Source organism: Bufo gargarizans, chromosome 1 (genome assembly GCF_014858855.1).
Source record: "Bufo gargarizans isolate SCDJY-AF-19 chromosome 1, ASM1485885v1, whole genome shotgun sequence".
In the NCBI taxonomy this organism is placed as follows: Eukaryota; Metazoa; Chordata; class Amphibia; order Anura; family Bufonidae; genus Bufo; species Bufo gargarizans.
In genome coordinates this window covers 61,440,235-61,463,301 of record NC_058080.1, presented here as the reverse complement: position 1 = coordinate 61,463,301, position 23,067 = coordinate 61,440,235, and the positions used below count along the sequence as shown (strand labels likewise).

The 23,067-nt window shown below is 47.8% G+C and overlaps 1 protein-coding gene across 1 annotated transcript; it reads left to right on the top strand.

Annotated features, from left to right (window-relative positions):
- The first annotated feature begins 18,123 nt into the window (after positions 1 to 18,123).
- On the top strand, positions 18,124 to 21,515 carry LOC122939652 (serine/arginine repetitive matrix protein 1-like). The gene is made up of 2 exons (XM_044295786.1): positions 18,124 to 19,364; positions 21,071 to 21,515. Exons 1-2 carry the CDS (start codon positions 18,158 to 18,160, stop codon positions 21,433 to 21,435), a joined length of 1,572 nt encoding a protein of 523 aa, XP_044151721.1. The 5' UTR covers positions 18,124 to 18,157; the 3' UTR covers positions 21,436 to 21,515.
- Positions 21,516 to 23,067: the final 1,552 nt, after the last annotated feature.

Below are 23,067 nucleotides of genomic sequence, written 5' to 3'. Positions count from 1 at the left end.
CACGATTTGTTTAGTGTCCCAACTTTTTTGGAATCCGGTTTGTAGTTGTAAACTGCTGTATCAGTAAAAGGGAGGCACAAAAGGAAAGGACCGACATGGTTTCTGGAAGGCCAATTTTGATGTCCTTTTTTTATTGACACCATGTTCCTTTAGAAGCCCCCCTGATGCCCCCCTAGAGTAGAAACTCCCTAAAAGTGACCCCATCTAAGAAACTACACCTCTTAAGGTATTCAAAACTGATTTTACAAACTTTATTAACCCTTTAGGTGTTCCCCAACAGTTTATGGCAAATGGAGATGAAATTTCAGAATTTCAATTTTTGGTAACCTTACCTCACAAAAATGTAATATAGAGCTACCAAAAAACATACAGTACAGACCAAAAGTTTGGACACACCTTCTCATTCAAAGAGTTTTCTTTATTTTCATGACTATGAAAATTGTAGATTCACACTGACGGCATCAAAACTATGAATTAACACATGTGGAATTATATACTTATCAAAAAAGTATGAAACAACTGAAAATATGTCATGTTCTAGGTTCTTCAAAGTAGCCACCTTTTGCTTTGATTACTGCTTTGCACATTATCTTGGCATTCTCTTGATGAGCTTCAAGAGGTAGTCACCTGAAATGTTCTTCCAACAGTCTTGAAGGAGTTCCCAGAGATGCTTAGCACTTGTTGGCCCTTTTGCCTTCACTCTGCGGTCCAGCTGACCCCAAACCATCTCGATTGGGTTCAGGTCCAGTGACTGTGGAGGCCAGGTCATCTGACGCAGCACCCCATCACTCTCCTTCATGGTCAAATAGCCCTTACACAGCCTGGAGGTGTGTTTGGGGTCATTGTCCTGTTGAAAAATAAATGATGGTCCAACTAAACGCAAACCGGATGGAATAGCATGCCGCTTCAAGATGCTGTGGTAGCCATGCTGGTTCAGTATGCCTTCAATTTTGAATAAATCCCCAACAGTGTCACCAGCAAAGCACCCCCACACCATCACACCTCCTCCTCCATGCTTCACGGTGGGAACCAGGCATGTAGAGTCCATCTGTTCACCTTTTCTGTGTCGCACAAAGACACAGTGGTTGGAACCAAAGATCTCAAATTTGGACTCATCAGACCAAAGCACAGATTTCCACTGGTCTAATGTCCATTCCTTGTGTTCTTTAGCCCAAACAAGTCTCTTCTGCTTGTTACCTGTCCTTAGCAGTGGTTTACTAGCAGATATTCTACCATGAAGGCTGATTCACACAGTCTCCTCTTAACAGTTGTTCTAGAGATGTGTCTGCTGCTAGAACTCTGTGTGGCATTGACCTGGTCTCTAATCTGAGCTGCTGTTAACCTGCAATTTCTGAGGCTGGTGACTCGGATGAACTTATCCTCCGCAGCAGAGGTGACTCTTGGTCTTCCTTTCCTGGGGCGGTCCGCATGTGAGCCAGTTTCTTTGTAGCGCTTAATGGTTTTTGTGACTGCACTTGGGGACACTTTCAACATTTTCCCAATTTTTCGGACTGACTGACCTTCATTTCTTAAAGTAAAGTCTTTACTTAGCTGCTTTTTTCTTGCCATAATACAAATTCTAACAGTCTATTCAGTAGGACTATCAGCTGTGTATCCACCTGACTTCTCCACAACGCAACTGATGATCCCAACCCCATTTATAAGGCAAGAAATCCCACTTATTAAACGAATGACATATTTTCAGTTGTTTCACACTTTTTTGTTATGTATATAATTCCACATGTGTTAATTCATAGTTTTGATGCCTTCAGTGTGAATCTACAATTTTCATAGTCATGAAAATAAAGAAAACTCTTTGAATGAGAAGGTGTGTCCAAACTTTTGGTGTGTACTGTATGTACCCTAAAAATAATCCCATAAAAACCGCCACCTTATCCCATTGTTTCCATAAGGTGGTCATTTTTAGGGAGTTTCCACTGTAGGGGTGCATCAGGGGGTCTTGAAATAGGACACGGTGTAAATAAACTGGTCCATAAAAATCAGCCCCCCAAAACCCACACGGCGCTCCTTTCCCTCTACACCCCGCCGTGTGGCCGTACAGTAGTGTATGACCACATATGGGGTGTTACTGTAAACGACAGAGTCAGGGCAATAAAGATACAGTTTTGTTTAACTGTTAACCCTTGATTTGTTAGTGGAAAAATTGGGTTAAAATGGAAAAATTGGCAAAAAAAATAAATTCTGAAATTTCATCCCCATTTGCCAATAACTCTTGTGGAGCACCTAAAGGGTTAACATAGTTTGTGAGATCAGTTTTGAATACCTTGAGGGGTGTAGTTTCTAACATAGGGTCATTTTTGGGTGGTTTATTTTATGTAAGCCTCACAAAGTGACTTCAAACCTGAACCGGTCCCTAAAAAAATTGGTTTTTGAACATTTCTGAAAATTTCCGAGATTTGCTTCTAAACTTCTAAGCCTTGTAACATCCCCAAAAAATAAAATAGCATTCCCCAAATGATCCAAACATGAAGTAGACACATGGGGTATGTAAATTAATACCTTTTTGGAGTTATTACTATGAATTGTAGAAGTAGAGAAATTGAAAGTTAGAAATTTGCAAATGTTTTAAAATTTTTGGTAAATTTGGTATTTTTTATAAAAAAATATTTTACCAGTGTCATGAAGTACAGTGACGAAAAAACTATCTCAGAATGGCCTGGCTAAGTAAAAGCATTTTAAAGTTATTACCACATAAAGTGACACTGGTCAGATTTGCAAAAAATGGCCTGGTCCTTAAGGTGAAATAAGGCTGTGTCCTGGTGGGGTTAAGGACAGTAAGGGCCAGTGGTATTGGGGTCAGCTATTGTCTGGTTTTTTTCTTTCTATAATCTGTTAATGATACCTGTATCATTCCCAGAATCAGCATGTTTTACCATCTGACTACCATCCCAATCATGTTGCTATTTTTTTGCCTTCTTGTTATCTGATAGTGTTATGATACGTCCTTCATATGTCTTGTTTATTTTACTGTCTGGTTATTGCATAGTTCAGCCCTTCTGTAAGTCATGGGAAATCTTAGTATTGGCACAGGGACAAGGAAGTCTTATAGGTGATGTCTAGGGATGAGCGAACTCGAACTGTATAGTTCGGGTTCGTACCGAATTTTGGGGTGTCCGTGACACGGACCCGAACCCGGACATTTTCGTAAAAGTCCGGGTTCGGGTTCGGTGTTCGTCGCTTTCTTCGCGCTTTTGTGACGCTTTCTTGGCGCTTTTTGAAAGGCTGCAAAGCAGCCAATCAACAAGCGTCATACTACTTGCCCCAAGAGGCCATCACAGCCATGCCTACTATTGGCATGGCTGTGATTGGCCAGAGCACCATGTGACCCAGCCTCTATTTAAGCTGGAGTCACATAGCGCCGCCCGTCACTCTGCTCTGATTAGCGTAGGGAGAGGTTGCGGCTGCGACAGTAGGGCGAGATTAGGCAGATTAACTCCTCCAAAGGACTTGATTAACTGATCGATCTGCAGCTGTGGATCATTGAGCTGCTGATCCTCAATTGCTCACTGTTTTTAGGCTGCACAGACCGTTTGTCAGTCTCATTTTTCTGGGGTGATCGGCGGCCATTTTGTGTCTTGTGGTGCGCCAGCACAAGCTGCGACCAAGTGCATTTAACCCTCAATGGTGTGGTTGTTTTTTGGCTAAAGCCTACATCAGGGTGAAGCTGTCACACCAAGTGCATTTAACCAGCAATAGTCTGTTCATTTTTTGGCCATATACAAAATCAGGGGCAAGCTGCGCCTGTCACCAAGTGCATTTAACCCTCAATGGTGTGGTTGTTTTTTGGCTAAAGCCTACATCAGGGTGAAGCTGTCACACCAAGTGCATTTAACCAGCAATAGTCTGTTCATTTTTTGGCCATATACAAAATCAGGGGCAAGCTGCGCCTGTCACCAAGTGCATTTAACCCTCAATGGTGTGGTTGTTTTTTGGCTAAAGCCTACATCAGGGTGAAGCTGTCACACCAAGTGCATTTAACCAGCAATAGTCTGTTCATTTTTTGGCCATATACAAAATCAGGGGCAAGCTGCGTCTGTCACCAAGTGCATTTAACCCTCAATGGTGTGGTTGTTTTTTGGCTAAAGCCTACATCAGGGTGAAGCTGTCACACCAAGTGCATTTAACCAGCAATAGTCTGTTCATTTTTTGGCCATATCCCAGTCTAATTCTGTCACTAAATCCATACCGGTCACCCAGCGCCTAAATACTAGGCCTCAAATTTATATCCAGCTAAATCTGTCCCTAGTGCTGTAGCTGGGCGAGTTATTTAGTGTCCGTTCAAGCACATTTCTTGTTCTGGGTTGAAATACAATTCCCAATTTAGCAATTTCATAATTTAGTGGTTCCTGCTATATCAGAGCTCTTTGAAATCTATCCCAAAAAGGGTATATAATATTGAAGGTGCACATAGGGTCATTCAGAGTAACTTCACACACACCCGCTACTGTGTATTTCCAAGTCTAATTCTGTCACTAAATCCATACCGGTGACCCAGCGCCTAAATACTAGGCCTCAAATTTAATTCCCTCTAAATCTCTCGTTACCCACCGCTGTACTGTTGTTGCTGGGCAAGATATTTAGTGTCCGTCAAAGCACATTTTTTGTTCTGGGTTGAAGTACAATTCCCAATTTAGCAATTTCATAATTTAGTGGTTTCTGCTATATCAGAGCTATTTGAAATCTATCCCAAAAAGGGTATATAATATTGAAGGTGCACATAGGGTCATTCAGAATAACTTCACACACACCCGCTACTGTGTATTTCCAAGTCTAATTCTGTCACTAAATCCATACCGGTGACCCAGCGCCTAAATACTAGGCCTCAAATTTAAATCCCTCTAAATCTCTCGTTACCGTTGTCCTGTTGTAGCTGGGAAAGTTATTTAGTGCCCGTCAAAGCACATTTTTTGTTCTGGGTTGAAGTACAATTCCCAATTTAGCAATTTCATAATTTAGTGGTTCCTGCTATATCAGAGCTATTTGAAATCTATCCCAAAAAGGGTATATAATATTGAAGGTGCACATAGGGTCATTCAGAATAACTTCACACACACCCGCTACTGTGTATTTCCAAGTCTAATTCTGTCACTAAATCCATACCGGTGACCCAGCGCCTAAATACTAGGCCTCAAATTTAATTCCCTCTAAATCTCTCGTTACCCACCGCTGTACTGTTGTTGCTGGGCAAGATATTTAGTGTCCGTCAAAGCACATTTTTTGTTCTGGGTTGAAGTACAATTCCCAATTTAGCAATTTCATAATTTAGTGGTTTCTGCTATATCAGAGCTATTTGAAATCTATCCCTAAAAGGGTATATAATATTGAAGGTGCACATAGGGTCATTCAGAATAACTTCACACACACCCGCTACTGTGTATTTCCAAGTCTAATTCTGTCACTAAACCCATACCTGTCACCCAGCGCCTAAATACTAGGCCTCAAATTTATATCCAGCTAAATCTGTCCCTAGTGCTGTAGCTGGGCGAGTTATTTAGTGTCCGTTCAAGCACATTTCTTGTTCTGGGTTGAAATACAATTCCCAATTTAGCAATTTCATAATTTAGTGGTTCCTGCTATATCAGAGCTCTTTGAAATCTATCCCAAAAAGGGTATATAATATTGAAGGTGCACATAGGGTCATTCAGAGTAACTTCACACACACCCGCTACTGTGTATTTCCAAGTCTAATTCTGTCACTAAATCCATACCGGTGACCCAGCGCCTAAATACTAGGCCTCAAATTTAATTCCCTCTAAATCTCTCGTTACCCACCGCTGTACTGTTGTTGCTGGGCAAGATATTTAGTGTCCGTCAAAGCACATTTTTTGTTCTGGGTTGAAGTACAATTCCCAATTTAGCAATTTCATAATTTAGTGGTTTCTGCTATATCAGAGCTATTTGAAATCTATCCCAAAAAGGGTATATAATATTGAAGGTGCACATAGGGTCATTCAGAATAACTTCACACACACCCGCTACTGTGTATTTCCAAGTCTAATTCTGTCACTAAATCCATACCGGTGACCCAGCGCCTAAATACTAGGCCTCAAATTTAAATCCCTCTAAATCTCTCGTTACCGTTGTCCTGTTGTAGCTGGGAAAGTTATTTAGTGCCCGTCAAAGCACATTTTTTGTTCTGGGTTGAAGTACAATTCCCAATTTAGCAATTTCATAATTTAGTGGTTCCTGCTATATCAGAGCTATTTGAAATCTATCCCAAAAAGGGTATATAATATTGAAGGTGCACATAGGGTCATTCAGAATAACTTCACACACACCCGCTACTGTGTATTTCCAAGTCTAATTCTGTCACTAAATCCATACCGGTCACCCAGCGCCTAAATACTAGGCCTCAAATTTATATCCCGCTGAATTTGAATACAATACATTGGGCCAAATAATATATTTGTTGTTGTGGTGAACCATAACAATGAGAAAAACATCTAGTAAGGGACGCGGACGTGGACATGGTCGTGGTGGTGTTAGTGGACCCTCTGGTGCTGGGAGAGGACGTGGCCGTTCTGCCACATCCACACGTCCTAGTGTACCAACTACCTCAGGTCCCAGTAGCCGCCAGAATTTACAGCGATATATGGTGGGGCCCAATGCCGTTCTAAGGATGGTAAGGCCTGAGCAGGTACAGGCATTAGTCAATTGGGTGGCCGACAGTGGATCCAGCACGTTCACATTATCTCCCACCCAGTCTTCTGCAGAAAGCGCACAGATGGCGCCTGAAAACCAACCCCATCAGTCTGTCACATCACCCCCATGCATACCAGGGAAACTGTCTCAGCCTCAAGTTATGCAGCAGTCTCTTATGCTGTTTGAAGACTCCGCTGGCAGGGTTTCCCAAGGGCATCCACCTAGCCCTTCCCCAGCGGTGAAAGACATAGAATGCACTGACGCACAACCACTTATGTTTCCTGATGATGAGGACATGGGAATACCACCTCAGCATGTCTCTGATGATGACGAAACACAGGTGCCAACTGCTGCGTCTTTCTGCAGTGTGCAGACTGAACAGGAGGTCAGGGATCAAGACTGGGTGGAAGACGATGCAGGGGACGATGAGGTCCTAGACCCCACATGGAATGAAGGTCGTGCCACTGACTTTCACAGTTCGGAGGAAGAGGCAGTGGTGAGACCGAGCCAACAGCGTAGCAAAAGAGGGAGCAGTGGGCAAAAGCAGAACACCCGCCGCCAAGAGACTCCGCCTGCTACTGACCGCCGCCATCTGGGACCGAGCACCCCAAAGGCAGCTTCAAGGAGTTCCCTGGCATGGCACTTCTTCAAACAATGTGCTGACGACAAGACCCGAGTGGTTTGCACGCTGTGCCATCAGAGCCTGAAGCGAGGCATTAACGTTCTGAACCTGAGCACAACCTGCATGACCAGGCACCTGCATGCAAAGCATGAACTGCAGTGGAGTAAACACCTTAAAACCAAGGAAGTCACTCAGGCTCCCCCTGCTACCTCTTCTGCTGCTGCCGCCTCGGCCTATTCTGCTGCTGCCGCCTCGGCCTCTTCCTCCGCCTCTGGAGGAACGTTGGCACCTGCCGCCCAGCAAACAGGGGATGTACCACCAACACCACCACCACCACCACCTCCGTCACCAAGCGTCTCAACCATGTCACACGCCAGCGTTCAGCTCTCCATCTCACAAACATTTGATAGAAAGCGTAAATTCCCACCTAGCCACCCTCGATCCCTGGCCCTGAATGCCAGCATTTCTAAACTACTGGCCTATGAAATGCTGTCATTTAGGCTGGTGGACACAGACAGCTTCAAACAGCTCATGTCGCTTGCTGTCCCACAGTATGTTGTTCCCAGCCGGCACTACTTCTCCAAGAGAGCCGTGCCTTCCCTGCACAACCAAGTATCCGATAAAATCAAGTGTGCACTGCGCAACGCCATCTGTAGCAAGGTCCACCTAACCACAGATACGTGGACCAGTAAGCACGGCCAGGGACGCTATATCTCCCTAACTGCACACTGGGTAAATGTAGTGGCAGCTGGGCCCCAGGCGGAGAGCTGTTTGGCGCACGTCCTTCCGCCGCCAAGGATCGCAGGGCAACATTCTTTGCCTCCTGTTGCCACCTCCTCCTTCTCGGCTTCCTCCTCCTCTTCTTCCACCTGCTCATCCAGTCAGCCACACACCTTCACCACCAACTTCAGCACAGCCCGGGGTAAACGTCAGCAGGCCATTCTGAAACTCATATGTTTGGGGGACAGGCCCCACACCGCACAGGAGTTGTGGCGGGGTATAGAACAACAGACCGACGAGTGGTTGCTGCCGGTGAGCCTCAAGCCCGGCCTGGTGGTGTGTGATAATGGGCGAAATCTCGTTGCAGCTCTGGGACTAGCCAATTTGACGCACATCCCTTGCTTGGCGCATGTGCTGAATTTGGTGGTGCAGAAGTTCATTCACAACTACCCCGACATGTCAGAGCTGCTGCATAAAGTGCGGGCCGTCTGTTCGCGCTTCCGGCGTTCACATCCTGCTGCTGCTCGCCTGTCTGCGCTACAGCGTAACTTCGGCCTTCCCGCTCACCGCCTCATATGCGACGTGCCCACCAGGTGGAACTCCACCTTGCACATGCTGGACAGACTGTGCGAGCAGCAGCAGGCCATAGTGGAGTTTCAGCTGCAGCACGCACGGGTCAGTCGCACTACAGAACAGCACCACTTCACCACCAATGACTGGGCCTCCATGCGAGACCTGTGTGCCCTGTTGCGCTGTTTCGAGTACTCCACCAACATGGCCAGTGGCGATGACACCGTTATCAGCGTTACAATACCACTTCTATGTCTCCTTGAGAAAACACTTAGGGCGATGATGGAAGAGGAGGTGGCCCAGGAGGAGGAGGAGGAGGAGGAGGAAGAGGGGTCATTTTTAGCACTTTCAGGCCAGTCTCTTCGAAGTGACTCAGAGGGAGGTTTTTGGCAACAGCAGAGGCCAGGTACAAATGTGGCCAGCCAGGGCCCACTACTGGAGGACGAGGAGGACGAGGATGAGGAGGAGGTGGAGGAGGATGAGGATGAAGCATGGTCACAGCGGGGTGGCACCCAACGCAGCTCGGGTCCATCACTGGTGCGTGGCTGGGGGGAAAGGCAGGACGATGACGATACGCCTCCCACAGAGGACAGCTTGTCCTTATCCCTGGGCAGCCTGGCACACATGAGCGACTACATGCTGCAGTGCCTGCGCAACGACAGCAGAGTTGCCCACATTTTAACCTGTGCGGACTACTGGGTTGCCACCCTGCTGGATCCACGCTACAAAGACAATGTGCCCACCTTACTTCCTGCACTGGAGCGTGATAGGAAGATGCGCGAGTACAAGCGCACGTTGGTAGACACGCTACTGAGAGCATTCCCAAATGTCACAGGGGAACAAGTGGAAGCCCAAGGCCAAGGCAGAGGAGGAGCAAGAGGTCGCCAAGGCAGCTGTGTCACGGCCAGCTCCTCTGAGGGCAGGGTTAGCATGGCAGAGATGTGGAAAACTTTTGTCAACACGCCACAGCTAACTGCACCACCACCTGATACGCAACGTGTTAGCAGGAGGCAACATTTCACTAACATGGTGGAACAGTACGTGTGCACACCCCTCCACGTACTGACTGATGGTTCGGCCCCATTCAACTTCTGGGTCTCTAAATTGTCCACGTGGCCAGAGCTAGCCTTTTATGCCTTGGAGGTGCTGGCCTGCCCGGCGGCCAGCGTTTTGTCTGAACGTGTATTCAGCACGGCAGGGGGCGTCATTACAGACAAACGCAGCCGCCTGTCTACAGCCAATGTGGACAAGCTGACGTTCATAAAAATGAACCAGGCATGGATCCCACAGGACCTGTCCGTCCCTTGTCCAGATTAGACATTAACTACCTCCCCATAACCATATATTATTGGACTCCAGGGCACTTCCTCATTCAATCCTATTTTTATTTTCATTTTACCATTATATTGCGAGGCTACCCAAAGTTGAATGAACCTCTCCTCTGCCTGTGTGCTAGGCCTAAATATATGCCAATGGACTGTTGCAGTGGTGGGTGACGTGAAGCCTCATTCTCTGCTATGACATGCAGACTGATTCTCTGCTGACATGAAGCCAGATCCTCTGTTACGGGAGCTCTCTCCTCTGCCTGGGTGCTGGGCCTAAATTTATGACAATTGACTGTTGCAGTGGTGGGTGACGTGAAGCCTGATTCTCTGCTATGATATGAAGACTGATTCTCTGCTGACATGAAGCCAGATTGTCTGTTACGGGACCTTTCTCCTCTGCCTGGGTTCTGGGCCTAAATTTATGAAAATTGACTGTTGCAGTGGTGGGTGACGTGAAGCCTGATTCTCTGCTATGATATGAAGACTGATTCTCTGCTGACATGAAGCCAGATTGTCTGTTACGGGACCTTTCTCCTCTGCCTGGGTTCTGGGCCTAAATTTATGAAAATTGACTATTGCAGTGGTGGGTGACGTGAAGCCTGATTCTCTGCTATGATATGAAGACTGATTCTCTGCTGACATGAAGCCAGATTGTCTGTTACGGGACCTTTCTCCTCTGCCTGGGTTCTGGGCCTAAATTTATGAAAATTGACTCTTACAGTGGTGGGTGACGTGAAGCCTGATTCTCTGCTATGATATGAAGACTGATTCTCTGCTGACATGAAGCCAGATTGTCTGTTACGGGACCTCTCTCCTCTGCCTGGGTGCTGGGCCTAAATTTATGACAATGGACTGTTGCAGTGGTGGCTGACGTGAAGCCTGATTCTCTGCTATGACATGCAGACTGATTCTCTGCTGTCATGAAGCCAGATTGTCTGTTACGGGACCTCTCTGCTCTGCCTGTGTGCTAGGCCTAAATATATGCCAATGGACTGTTGCAGTGGTGGCTGACGTGAAGCCTCATTCTCTGCTATGACATGCAGACTAATTCTCTGCTGACATGAAGCCAGATTGTCTGTTACGGGACCTCTCTCCTCTGCCTGGGTGCTGGGCCTAAATATATGCCAATGGACTGTTGCAGTGGTGGCTGACGTGAAGCCTCATTCTCTGCTATGACATGCAGACTAATTCTCTGCTGTCATGAAGCCAGATTGTCTGTTACGGGACCTCTCTGCTCTGCCTGTGTGCTAGGCCTAAATATATGCCAATGGACTGTTGCAGTGGTGGGTGACGTGAAGCCTCATTCTCTGCTATGACATGCAGACTGATTCTCTGCTGACATGAAGCCAGATTGTCTGTTACGGGACCTCTCTGCTCTGCCTGTGTGCTAGGCCTAAATATATGCCAATGGACTGTTGCAGTGGTGGGTGACGTGAAGCCTCATTCTCTGCTATGACATGCAGACTGATTCTCTGCTGACATGAAGCCAGATTGTCTGTTACGGGACCTCTCTGCTCTGCCTGTGTGCTAGGCCTAAATATATGCCAATGGACTGTTGCAGTGGTGGGTGACGTGAAGCCTCATTCTCTGCTATGACATGCAGACTAATTCTCTGCTGACATGAAGCCAGATTGTCTGTTACGGGACCTCTCTCCTCTGCCTGGGTGCTGGGCCTAAATTTATGACAATTGACTGTTGCAGTGGTGGGTGACGTGAAGCCTGATTCTCTGCTATGATATGAAGACTGATTCTCTGCTGACATGAAGCCAGATTGTCTGTTACGGGACCTTTCTCCTCTGCCTGGGTTCTGGGCCTAAATTTATGAAAATTGACTCTTACAGTGGTGGGTGACGTGAAGCCTGATTCTCTGCTATGATATGAAGACTGATTCTCTGCTGACATGAAGCCAGATTCTCTGTTACGGGACCTCTCTCCTCTGCCTGGGTGCTGGGTAGTGTTGAGCGCGAATATTCGAAAAGCAAATTTTTTTCGCGAATATCGCAACTTCGCGATTTCGCGAATATTTCGAATATAGTGCTATATATTCGTAAAAACGAATATTCGTTTTTTGTTTCCCCCCCCCCCCCCACAAAATTACAGTACACATATAATTGATTGTTTCCCAAAGGTCCAACAGCTCAGATCTTACTCACATTGCCTAGAAAGTGATTGAGGCGCGAATCTTCGTAAGGCGATTTTATTAGCGCACATGCGAATATCGGCACGTCCCAGAACAGAGGCAAAGGGCTTTGCATTCATACATTAGTGAATTGAGTTGCGAATCTTCGTAAGGCGATTTTATTAGCGCACATGCGAATATCTACACTTGTCCCAGAACAGAGGCAAAGGGCTTTGCATTCATACATTAGTGATTGAATTGAGCTGCGAATCTTCGTAAGGCGATTTTATTAACGCAAATGCAAATATCTACACTTGTCCCCAGAACAGAGAGGCAAAGGCCTGTGCATTCATATAGTATAGCACCATATTCGCGAATACGTAGAACTTCGTAAAATTCGATTTACGAATATTCGTATTTTTTATTTTACTTTCCACCTTACAGATTACATTGATCTGTACTCTGTCAACTACTGTCATCACCCCCCACTGTATCTCGATTGATTCCCAAAAGTCTCACATTCCCTAGAAAGTGATTGAGGTGCGAATCTTCGTAAGGCGATTTTATTAGCGCACATGCGAATATCTACACTTGTCCCAGAACAGAGGCAAAGGGCATTGCATTCATACATTAGTGATTGAATTGAGTTGCGAATCTTCGTAAGGCGATTTCATTAGCGCACATGTGAATTTTGCATAGCATATGTATTATGCGATAATTCGAATTATCGCATATGCGAAATAATAACGAATTTGAATAATCGCGAATATTTTACGAATATTCTTTCGAATATTCACAAAATTTCGCGAATTCGAATATGGGACATGCCGCTCAACACTAGTGCTGGGCCTAAATTTATGACAATGGACTGTTGCAGTGGTGGGTGACGTGAAGCCTGATTCTCTGCTATGACATGCAGACTGATTCTCTGCTGACATGAAGCCAGATTGTCTGTTACGGGACCTCTCTCCTCTGCCTGGGTGCTGGGCCTAAATATATGCCAATGGACTGTTGCAGTGGTGGCTGACGTGAAGCCTCATTCTCTGCTATGACATGCAGACTAATTCTCTGCTGACATGAAGACAGATTCTCTGTTACGGGACCTCTCTCCTCTGCCTGGGTGCCGGGGCCTAAATATCTGAGAATGGACTGTTCCAGTGGTGGCTGACGTGAAGCCTCATTCTCTGCTATGACATGCAGACTAATTCTCTGCTGACATGAAGACAGATTCTCTGTTACGGGACCTCCCTCCTCTGCCTGGGTGCTGGGCCTAAATATATGCCAATGGACTGTTGCAGTGGTGGCTGACGTGAAGCCTCATTCTCTGCTATGACATGCAGACTAATTCTCTGCTGACATGAAGACAGATTCTCTGTTACGGGACCTCCCTCCTCTGCCTGGGTGCTGGGCCTAAATATATGCCAATGGACTGTTGCAGTGGTGGCTGACGTGAAGCCTCATTCTCTGCTATGACATGCAGACTGATTCTCTGCTGACATGAAGCCAGATTCTCTGTTACAGGACCTCTCTCCTCTGCCTGTGTGTGTGCTGGGCCTAAATATATGCCAATGGACTGTTGCAGTGGTGGCTGACGTGAAGCCTCATTCTCTGCTATGACATGCAGACTGATTCTCTGCTGACATGAAGCCAGATTCTCTGTTACGGGACCTCTCTCCTCTGCCTGTGTGTGTGCTGGGCCTAAATATATGCCAATGGACTGTTGCAGTGGTGGCTGACGTGAAGCCTCATTCTCTGCTATGACATGCAGACTAATTCTCTGCTGACATGAAGACAGATTCTCTGTTACGGGACCTCCCTCCTCTGCCTGGGTGCTGGGCCTAAATATATGCCAATGGACTGTTGCAGTGGTGGCTGACGTGAAGCCTCATTCTCTGCTATGACATGCAGACTGATTCTCTGCTGACATGAAGCCAGATTCTCTGTTACGGGACCTCTCTCCTCTGCCTGTGTGTGTGCTGGGCCTAAATATATGCCAATGGACTGTTGCAGTGGTGGCTGACGTGAAGCCTCATTCTCTGCTATGACATGCAGACTGATTCTCTGCTGACATGAAGCCAGATTCTCTGTTACGGGACCTCTCTCCTCTGCCTGTGTGTGTGCTGGGCCTAAATATATGCCAATGGACTGTTGCAGTGGTGGCTGACGTGAAGCCTGATTCTCTGCTATGACATGCAGACTAATTCTCTGCTGACATGAAGACAGATTCTCTGTTACGGGACCTCCCTCCTCTGCCTGGGTGCTGGGCCTAAATATATGCCAATGGACTGTTGCAGTGGTGGCTGACGTGAAGCCTCATTCTCTGCTATGACATGCAGACTAATTCTCTGCTGACATGAAGACAGATTCTCTGTTACGGGACCTCTCTCCTCTGCCTGGGTGCCGGGGCCTAAATATCTGAGAATGGACTGTTCCAGTGGTGGGTGACGGGAAGCCAGATTCTCTGCTATGGAACCTCTCTCCAATTGATTTTGGTTAATTTTTATTTATTTAATTTTTATTTTAATTCATTTCCCTATCCACATTTGTTTGCAGGGGATTTACCTACATGTTGCTGCCTTTTGCAGCCCTCTAGCTCTTTCCTGGGCTGTTTTACAGCCTTTTTAGTGCCGAAAAGTTCGGGTCCCCATTGACTTCAATGGGGTTCGGGTTCGGGACGAAGTTCGGATCGGGTTCGGATCCCGAACCCGAACATTTCCGGGATGTTCGGCCGAACTTCTCGAACCCGAACATCCAGGTGTTCGCTCAACTCTAGTGATGTCCTGTTCTGCTATCTTCTGTCCAACTGCCCCAACAACAAACAAATAGGTGGGAGATGATGAGACAGCATGAGAACTCCTCCTGTTGATAAAAGCTAATATTCTGACCACGTGTTATTAGTAATCAGTAAAGAAATTCAGGTAATTCCGAAAGGTTCACTTACTTTTTCTGGCTGTAAGAAGTGACCAAATCTCAACCCTAAGGACTGTGATACTGGATCCTATGCCAGGTCAATTGTGAACAGAGCTGCGCATTGTACCTTTGTTGTGCAGGTATAGTCAGCAACAAAGCCAAAGTCAGGATTAGAACAGAGTGCGGCAAGCCAAAGAACGAGACAGCAGTTAAGTCAGGTCATACCCAGGATTAGCACTACTAGTACTAGGCTTAGTATCAAGAAGATTAGGCACTGGCATAGTCAGGGCTCATGAACAAAGCCAAAGTCAGGATCAGACCCAATGGCCCTGATTTTAATTAAACAGTGCACATACAGCCGGAACAGGAGGTGGGTTCCAGGGAAACAGAGAAGAAGAAGAAGTGTTAGTTTCCTGGCATGGTGCTGGAACCAGGCGAGGTAATACTCTGCCAAGTATCAATGCAACCAACATCAAAAAATGGGTCTGAATTGATCATTGTGAGAACTGTGTTCATTTCACTCGCTGTTACAAGAACATGCTGTTGCTGAAAAGCTATTGATAATCTCAGTGGTTGCTAGGATCAGAGATGTTTCATAAATGATCACAAACTTGTGTAAAATCAGAGTAGAACAACAATACTGCAGCAAATATCCAGGAAATATTTTATTCTATCTTCTTTCTAGCCTAAAATCTCATTAATCTCTCCCCACTGACATCGGTGATTGATTTATCTTATTATTTCCTCTGGTACTTACTATATAAAATACACTAAAATGGAAACAGGACTGTAACCCGGTTATAGTCGGAGATAAATCATATTTTTTGGACAAACATTGTTCAGTGGAGCACTGGATTGTATATTTCATCCATATGATTTGATTAGTTGCGATTCTCTAAACAGACATTCGTTATTATTGCAATCAAAAACTTGTATGAGATAAGGATACGCGTGAAACAGGATGTAAAACCAAAGACGTAAATCTTCCAATACTCACATTTTACCTTGTAATTCAGTAAACTATGAATATAAAGGCCACCTGATGGGACTGATTCACATGACTGTGTTCATTTTGTGGACAGCAAACTGCAGATCCGCAAGAAATGGGCCATCAGTGTGCACCCAACATCGCGGTGTGGACTCACTGACTTCAATGAGTCTGCGATCCGCAATATACAGCCAAAGATGAGACATGTCCTATCTTTACAGGTGTGACAACACAGATCCAGGAGTACACGGAAAGATTTGTGCACACGCTCGTGTGAATGAGGGCTAAAAGGGTCTTTCTGGGCAAACATTATTGATGACCTATCCAGGATAAATCTGCTCAGTAGGGTCCAACATTCAGTATCCCATGGATCAGTAGAACAGAGAGGAAAGTACAGCTCCGTTCAAAGTGTAGAGGTCGTGCCGGGTTACTACAACATTTACTTGAAGGATAGGTCATCTATATTGAAAACCCCTTTAAAGGATCAATCTAGGTAGGATGCACCAAATCTATTACACAGCATGAGGTTCTAAGATGCAATAACGACCCCTTTAAAAGAATAATCTACATAAAACTGATTCAATGGGGAGATTTATCAGGCAGAAGAGGCAGCAAATTTATCTTAGATCCTCATGCTGTGAGATATCCAAAATATTTTTCTCCTCCATACACCACCTCTTGGTTAGCTTAGTGTAGAGTGTAGACCATTCTTTTGTGCCAAAACATTGGTGCAGTATGGTACATTTTAAGCCATGCCCCTTTTTCTAAGCTACACCTTTTTTTCCTAGACACTTTTCAAGACTTTCTAATAATGTGCAGAAAGTGTCTACAACAAATCATAAATTAGACACAAGGCGCGTACCCCAGTTTTTTTGTGCAGACTGAGCCAGATTTGTGGTGCAGTTAGCTTAGAAGATGAAGATGAAGTGCATGACTTTTATATTCTTTAAATCTCTTTGTCATGCATCACCCCTCATATCCTTCACTAGGCATAGCACAACGTGCCACCCCCCCAAGGCCGATCCTGACCCAGGTTTATAGGAATGCCGAGTGGTGTTGTGCGACCTCAACAGTCTCTGTGTCACGGACGTACCGATACAGAAGGACGTCCCCGTGACAGTGGGAGACAGAAAATCTGTGAGACTGGCAACACGTGCTTTGATGTCAATAGACGTCTGTGTTGTTTCTGATACTGGCCACACCTCTAACCTCCAGGTGTTGCTATTGTGGTCATTTAACTTTCCTTATTTATAGTTGCTTCTCCCACAATGCTGTGCGGTTTATAGCTTTAGTGGTATTTGTGGTCTGCTGATGTTTGGTTCTCGACTGAGTTCCTGTTGCTGCCATTGCTACTGGAAAGTTAAGTGTCTCCTTTCCCTTTTGCATTTTGTTTTGGTTTATCTGCCCTTTGTTGTAGGCCTGAGGGAGACTCCTGGTTGTCCTTCCTTTCTGGACAAACAGGTAGTCTCAGTCCTGTCACTATCGCCAGGGTATTATAGGGTGAGTTAGGACTCTAGGTACTCCTGCATATGAACTCACCTACCTTTGCAGTCTGTACATACTAATAGCCAGTCAGGACTGTGACTAGGGATTTGACTAGAAGGTATCCTTCTTTCTTCCCTTGCTTTCAGGCCTTTTTCCTTGTTCCCTCTCCTTCTTTGTCTGGTGTGGTGTCTCCCTCCCACACACAGGCGTGAACTCTGTGTGTCACGATGCTCCTACCTGGATACCGTCTTGGGTCCGAAGCAATAAAGTGGATTAATGATGGTGGAGGTGGAGAATAAATCGAGTCGAGACCTTTATAAAGTTCAACAACTTTACTTGAGTAAACTTTCATCCAGATAATATTCAGGCTTTCTCTTGGTTCCAGTAGGTTTTGGCATAACTGGCAGGCAAACTTGGGTACTCTGTTTTCTCTCTCTGCTGCGCTAAATTCGTCTCTATTCTGGCAGCTAGATTTTCGGTCTGTTCTCCATCTGTGGAGTGGGGTGCCTACTAGCGCCACAGTGTATAACGCAGGCGCGCCGGACTGCAGACACTGCTGGCAGTTTGTGAGTTAAAATCCCACTGTCTTTCTGCTAAAGCTACATAGCTGGTTGTTGGTGTTCGCTCCCCCCCTCCCTTGGGGGGGCGGGGTAATGGGTGAAGATACCACCCTTAGAGTTAATAAAAAGGAGGGTCATCCCTGTGTCCTGCCTCTTAGTCTCCGGCACCTCTGGAAGGAAGCTTCCTAACAAGGTATGGCCGACGACAGAGCCCCCCTGGCAGCCCTAGCTGCTAGAGTCCAGGAAAACCCAGCTTTCCTAACATCCCTCATTGCTGGCTTGCAGGAGCCCCCTCCTGCTATGCCTGCAGGGGACTCTTTAGTTTCTGGCCGCCCTAAACGGCGTACTAGAGCCCCAGCCAGACTCAGCTCTCCCTCCCTCCCTCCTCCACGTGGGAGAGGTTCAAAGCGGGGGTGCGCAGCCTCCAGCGTGTGTGCAGGAGTGTTATCAGCTCAGCCTGCAGCACGTTCTGGTCTCCCGCCCCCTGCTTCTTTCATTAACCCCCGAGCTCCCTCTGTCCCCTTGCCTGAGCTAGTGCCTAGTAACACTGCTAGTGTGCCCACATCTGCTGTGATCTCTGCCCCCACTCTGGCACTAAGTGCCCAGGCATCCCAGGTCCCTGCAGCGCAGCATACAGCTGCGCTCACCTGTGTTAATGAGCGGGGTAGCGATGTTTCCAGAGAGCTGGCCGGAGTGCAGTCAGTGCTTCCGGCAGCGTGGTCTGTGGCTCCGCCCCCCTCCAGTCCTCAGCAGTTTCCCGCTCCCTGGCAGGCAAGCTCCTCTCTCCTCAGCTCCCTGCTGCAGACTGTCACCCCAGGGATTATGGGCAATAGAAATTCCAATGTGTCATCTGCAGATGAGCCCAGGGATGCCCCCTCTACCGAGGCACAGGCTCCTGGGAGTGCCAACAGTTGCACTAATGCTCCTGCCAACCCACTCCCCCTACCCCCCAATCCCACTCAGGCCACCCTGCCTGACTTTATTGTAGCCAATCCCACCACTTCCTCATCGCTTTTGGCACATTTAGGGCCCCCTACTGGGGTCTCTGCCCCTATTGCGCATATGGGGGAACGCCCCAATTCCAGAAGGTGCTCATCTGATGTATCCGACCGCCGTTATCGGCGCAGGTCGGCAGCTTGTCATCCACGTTGTTCCCGTCATCGTTCACGGTCTGTGCGGCGGTCCCACAGAAGTGCCCGCTCCAGATCGTCTCGTTGGCGGTCACCTTCATCATCGGAGGTCAGCTCCTGCAGCGATATCGCTGGCAGGTCTCATTCACGACGCAGAAGGGGTGCCCATGCATCAGCTGCACGGTCTTCTCGCGGGGCCAGCCGGGCCAGCGCGGTTCAGGATCCGAATCCTCCAATCGCTCCAGTCGAACCTCCAGGTCCTTCTACTACTGGTGAGTTGAATTTTACGGGGGCTTGGGGGGCCTCTTTGGGTCCTCAGTTGGTCCCGGTACTTAAATCTTTATTGTCGCACTTGGACGGGAGTAATGCTGCTGCAGGTAAGCCCCCTCCTGCTGCCCCGCCTAGGGCAGGTGATCATAAAGAATCGCTATTCTGCGGCCTGTCTCCTTTGGGGGCGCACTTGGACATGGACACTATGGAGAAAATTTGGGCTAACCAATACATAGACATCTGGTCATTAGTTACTGTAGACCAGCATACTGTAGATAAAGAGCGTTCCCCCAATTCAGACAGGTTCATCGATCGCCGGCCCAAGGTGGCGCGCACCATGGGTAATTGGCTACAGGCCTTCTCGGTCTTGGGTTATGTCATGGCACAGAAGCACCCGGAGCGCTGCGGTGAATTATTTCTGTATTTGGAATCCGTTTATAGCGCCTATAAGTCCCACGGCGGTTCCGCCTGGTGGCGCTACGACGAGGAGTTCCGTAGGCGATTGGCGCTTCTACCGCATATCGGTTGGGGTGTCAAATCCACAGACCTCTGGTTGCGACTGATGCTGTCACAAAAATCTGTGCCCTTTCAGTCAGCGGCCCCCGGCCCCACTTCCAGCGGTCAGGGGCCTGTGTCAATCCGCAGGCCAGGATCCTGCTGGATGTATAACGAAGGACACTGTAGGTTCTTCTCTCTATGTAAATTCAAACATGAGTGTTCCGTCTGCGGGGGATCTCATGCGGCCATTCGATGCCCTAACCAGCAGCCGGCCAGATCCAACGCATCCTCTACCGCAAAAGAGCTCAGTGAGCGTAGCAGAGATGTCCCCGTGGCTAGAGCTGTACCCCAATAAAAGGGCTTCCGCTGAGCTTAGGTTTGGTTTTTCCTTCGGTTTTCCATCCCTTTTTGGTTATCCTGCCGCCCTAGCTGTGCGGGCAACCTTCCGTGTGCCCCCCGGTATTCAGAGGTTTTGCAGTCTAAAATTCGGAAGGAGGTTGAGTTAAGTAGAATAGTTGGCCCCTTTTTCATCCCTCCTTTTGATAATATCCGGGTTTCACCATTGGGCAGTTTTTAGACATCATTTGTCCTTCCCCAAAGGCGATTCTGTCAATGACGGGATTTCTAAGGAGGACGCTACAGTCTCCTGTGTTTCCTTTGACAGGGCAGTCTCTTTACTAAGAGCGGCAGGCCGGGGTGCTTTATTGGCGAAGTCGGACATTGTGTCACGTACGCTTAACGCTCAAGCTTAAATGGGACTTTCAGGTGGCGCAGTTTTCTGCTTTCTTACAACGGCCATACGTGCTGGCAGCTCCCGGATATTTCCAGCCCGACCTGTCCCTGTTTACTGACTCGGCGGGTTCTGTCGGTTTTGGTGCCATCCTAGGTACGCAGTGGTGCGCATCTCCCTGGCCTCAGGAGTGGCGCACGGCGGGCCTTTGTTCCAATATTACTTTGTTGGAACTTTTTCCCATTATAGTGGCCATCGAATTATGGGGACCTTTGCTACAAAATAGGAGGGTATGTTTTTGCACGGATAACATATCTGTGGTTCATTGTGTTAACCGGTTGTCTTCCTCATCCCCCCCGGTTTGGGCTTTGTTCGGCACCTGGTGTTAAGATGTTTACAGGATAATATTTATTTTCGTGCCTCTCGTGTTCCAGGTATCATTAACAGCGCTGCTGATGCGCTTTCTCATTTCATTGGCAGGAGTTCCGGACCCTAGTGCCAGCAGCTTCACCGGAGGGCTCCATGTGCCCGGCCCATCTCTGGGACATCCCGCTGAGCGAGTGACTCCTCTCATCAGAGCCTCAGTGGCTCCTAGGCCCTGGACGGGTTATGGTAAGGCCTGGGCTGGCTGGGTAGCGCTAGCAGGGACCCATCTGGTCCATTCCTCTGTGTCGGATCGTCTGAGCGTAACCATCGACTGTGCGGAAAGAGCTGTGCAGAAAGAGCATCGGCGCCCGGTTTCATTTCATCTACTGGTCCAACTGCTTCAGGCCTCGCAACAAGCTTGCCCTTCCCCGCAAGAAGTCTTGTTGTTTTGCGCTGCATTTTGCCTTGCGTTTTTCTGAGCTTTTCTGATAAGCGAGCTCCTCCCCCCGTCCAAGTTCCAGCCAGGGGGTGTTTTGCAAGAGGATGTCCTTATTACGGATTCCTTGGTGCGCATTCGCCTCCGCCGGTCAAAAAAAAAAAAAAAAATGATATTTTGGCCGGGGTTCTAGCGTGTCGTTATATCGCATTCCCGGCCCTGCTTGCCCAGTCGCGGCGACCTCGGAATTCACGGCATCTCGCCCTCCATGCCCCTTGTTTTTATGCCATGCAACGTCCTCCCCTCTCACCCGCTTTCAGCTTTGCTCGGTTTTCCGGCGCTGCTTAACGGTCCTCGGTTGCCTGCCGGGGATTATGGGTCACATTCTTTCAGGATTGGCGCGGCGACGGAGGCTGCCAGGGCGGGGTTACCTGATGCTGAAGTGCAACGTATTGGTCGCTGGAAGTCTAATTGTTTTGTGTCTTATGTCCGCCCTGACTTGCTTTAATTTTCTTGCAGATTCCCCTCGACCCACGGTCTGTTTTGTGGGGCATTCGTACCTGTTCTGGGCTTGTCAGAGAGCTGAATCAAGACCCGGCGGTCGGTGCCTGGGTTTCCAGAATGTGGAAGTCATTTGGCGTGGCCTTCGCTGGTCGCAGGTTTTGCCGGAAACGGTTCACCTCAGCACGCTTGCACGCTCCCCTGTGATTCTGGTAAACCATGCTGGGGGTAATGACCTCTGCTTGCTGAAAGTAGCAGAGCTCATTACCCTCATTAGAGCGGATTTGGAAAGAATTCCTACTTTCTTTCCCGAAGTGGTTATTGGATGGTCTGAGATGATCCCCAGGGTCACTTGGCAGGGTGCGAGGGATTCCGGTTCAATTGAGAGGGCCAGAAGGTCCATTAATGCTAGAATATCCCGTTCTGTTCGATCCCGGGGTGGAGTAGTTATTCGCCGCTACCAGCTGGAGGGTGGCGACCAGCGTTTGATGCGGCCCGGTGGTGTGCACCTCAATGATATTCGCTTAGACATTTTCCTCTCTGGCCTGCAGGATGGGGTTAAGCAAGCCTTGTTTTTGCTGGGTGGGGGTCTGAGCGCCGTGTAGAGGTACACGGGCTCCTCCGTGGAGGTCGGAGGATTACAAGAGTTACAACGGAGGGGAAGGCGGACTTGCGCACCAATGTTTGGTGTGGCATAGCGCTTCTCGCACTCCGGGGACCGGCTTTGGGCCGGGCAGTTTATAGTTGATGGTTATTCTCAAAGGATTGAGTCTAAAATAATGAATAAGAATAAAGCTGTGACCGACCTTCCACCCACAAAAATTTGGCTGTTGGTGTCGTTTTTCCAGGCAGAGAGACAGGAGTTTGTGTGAGGTGTGTCAGTTGTCTGCAGTCTACTAGCGCCACAGTGTATAACGCAGGCGCGCCGGACTGCAGACACTGCTGGCAGTTTGTGAGTTAAAATCCCACTGTCTTTCTGCTAAAGCTACATAGCTGGTTGTTGGTGTTCGCTCCCCCCCTCCCTTGGGGGGGCGGGGTAATGGGTGAAGATACCACCCTTAGAGTTAATAAAAAGGAGGGTCATCCCTGTGTCCTGCCTCTTAGTCTCCGGCACCTCTGGAAGGAAGCTTCCCCCCCCCTCCCTCCCTTTGGTTATTTTTCCGATTGTTTTGCA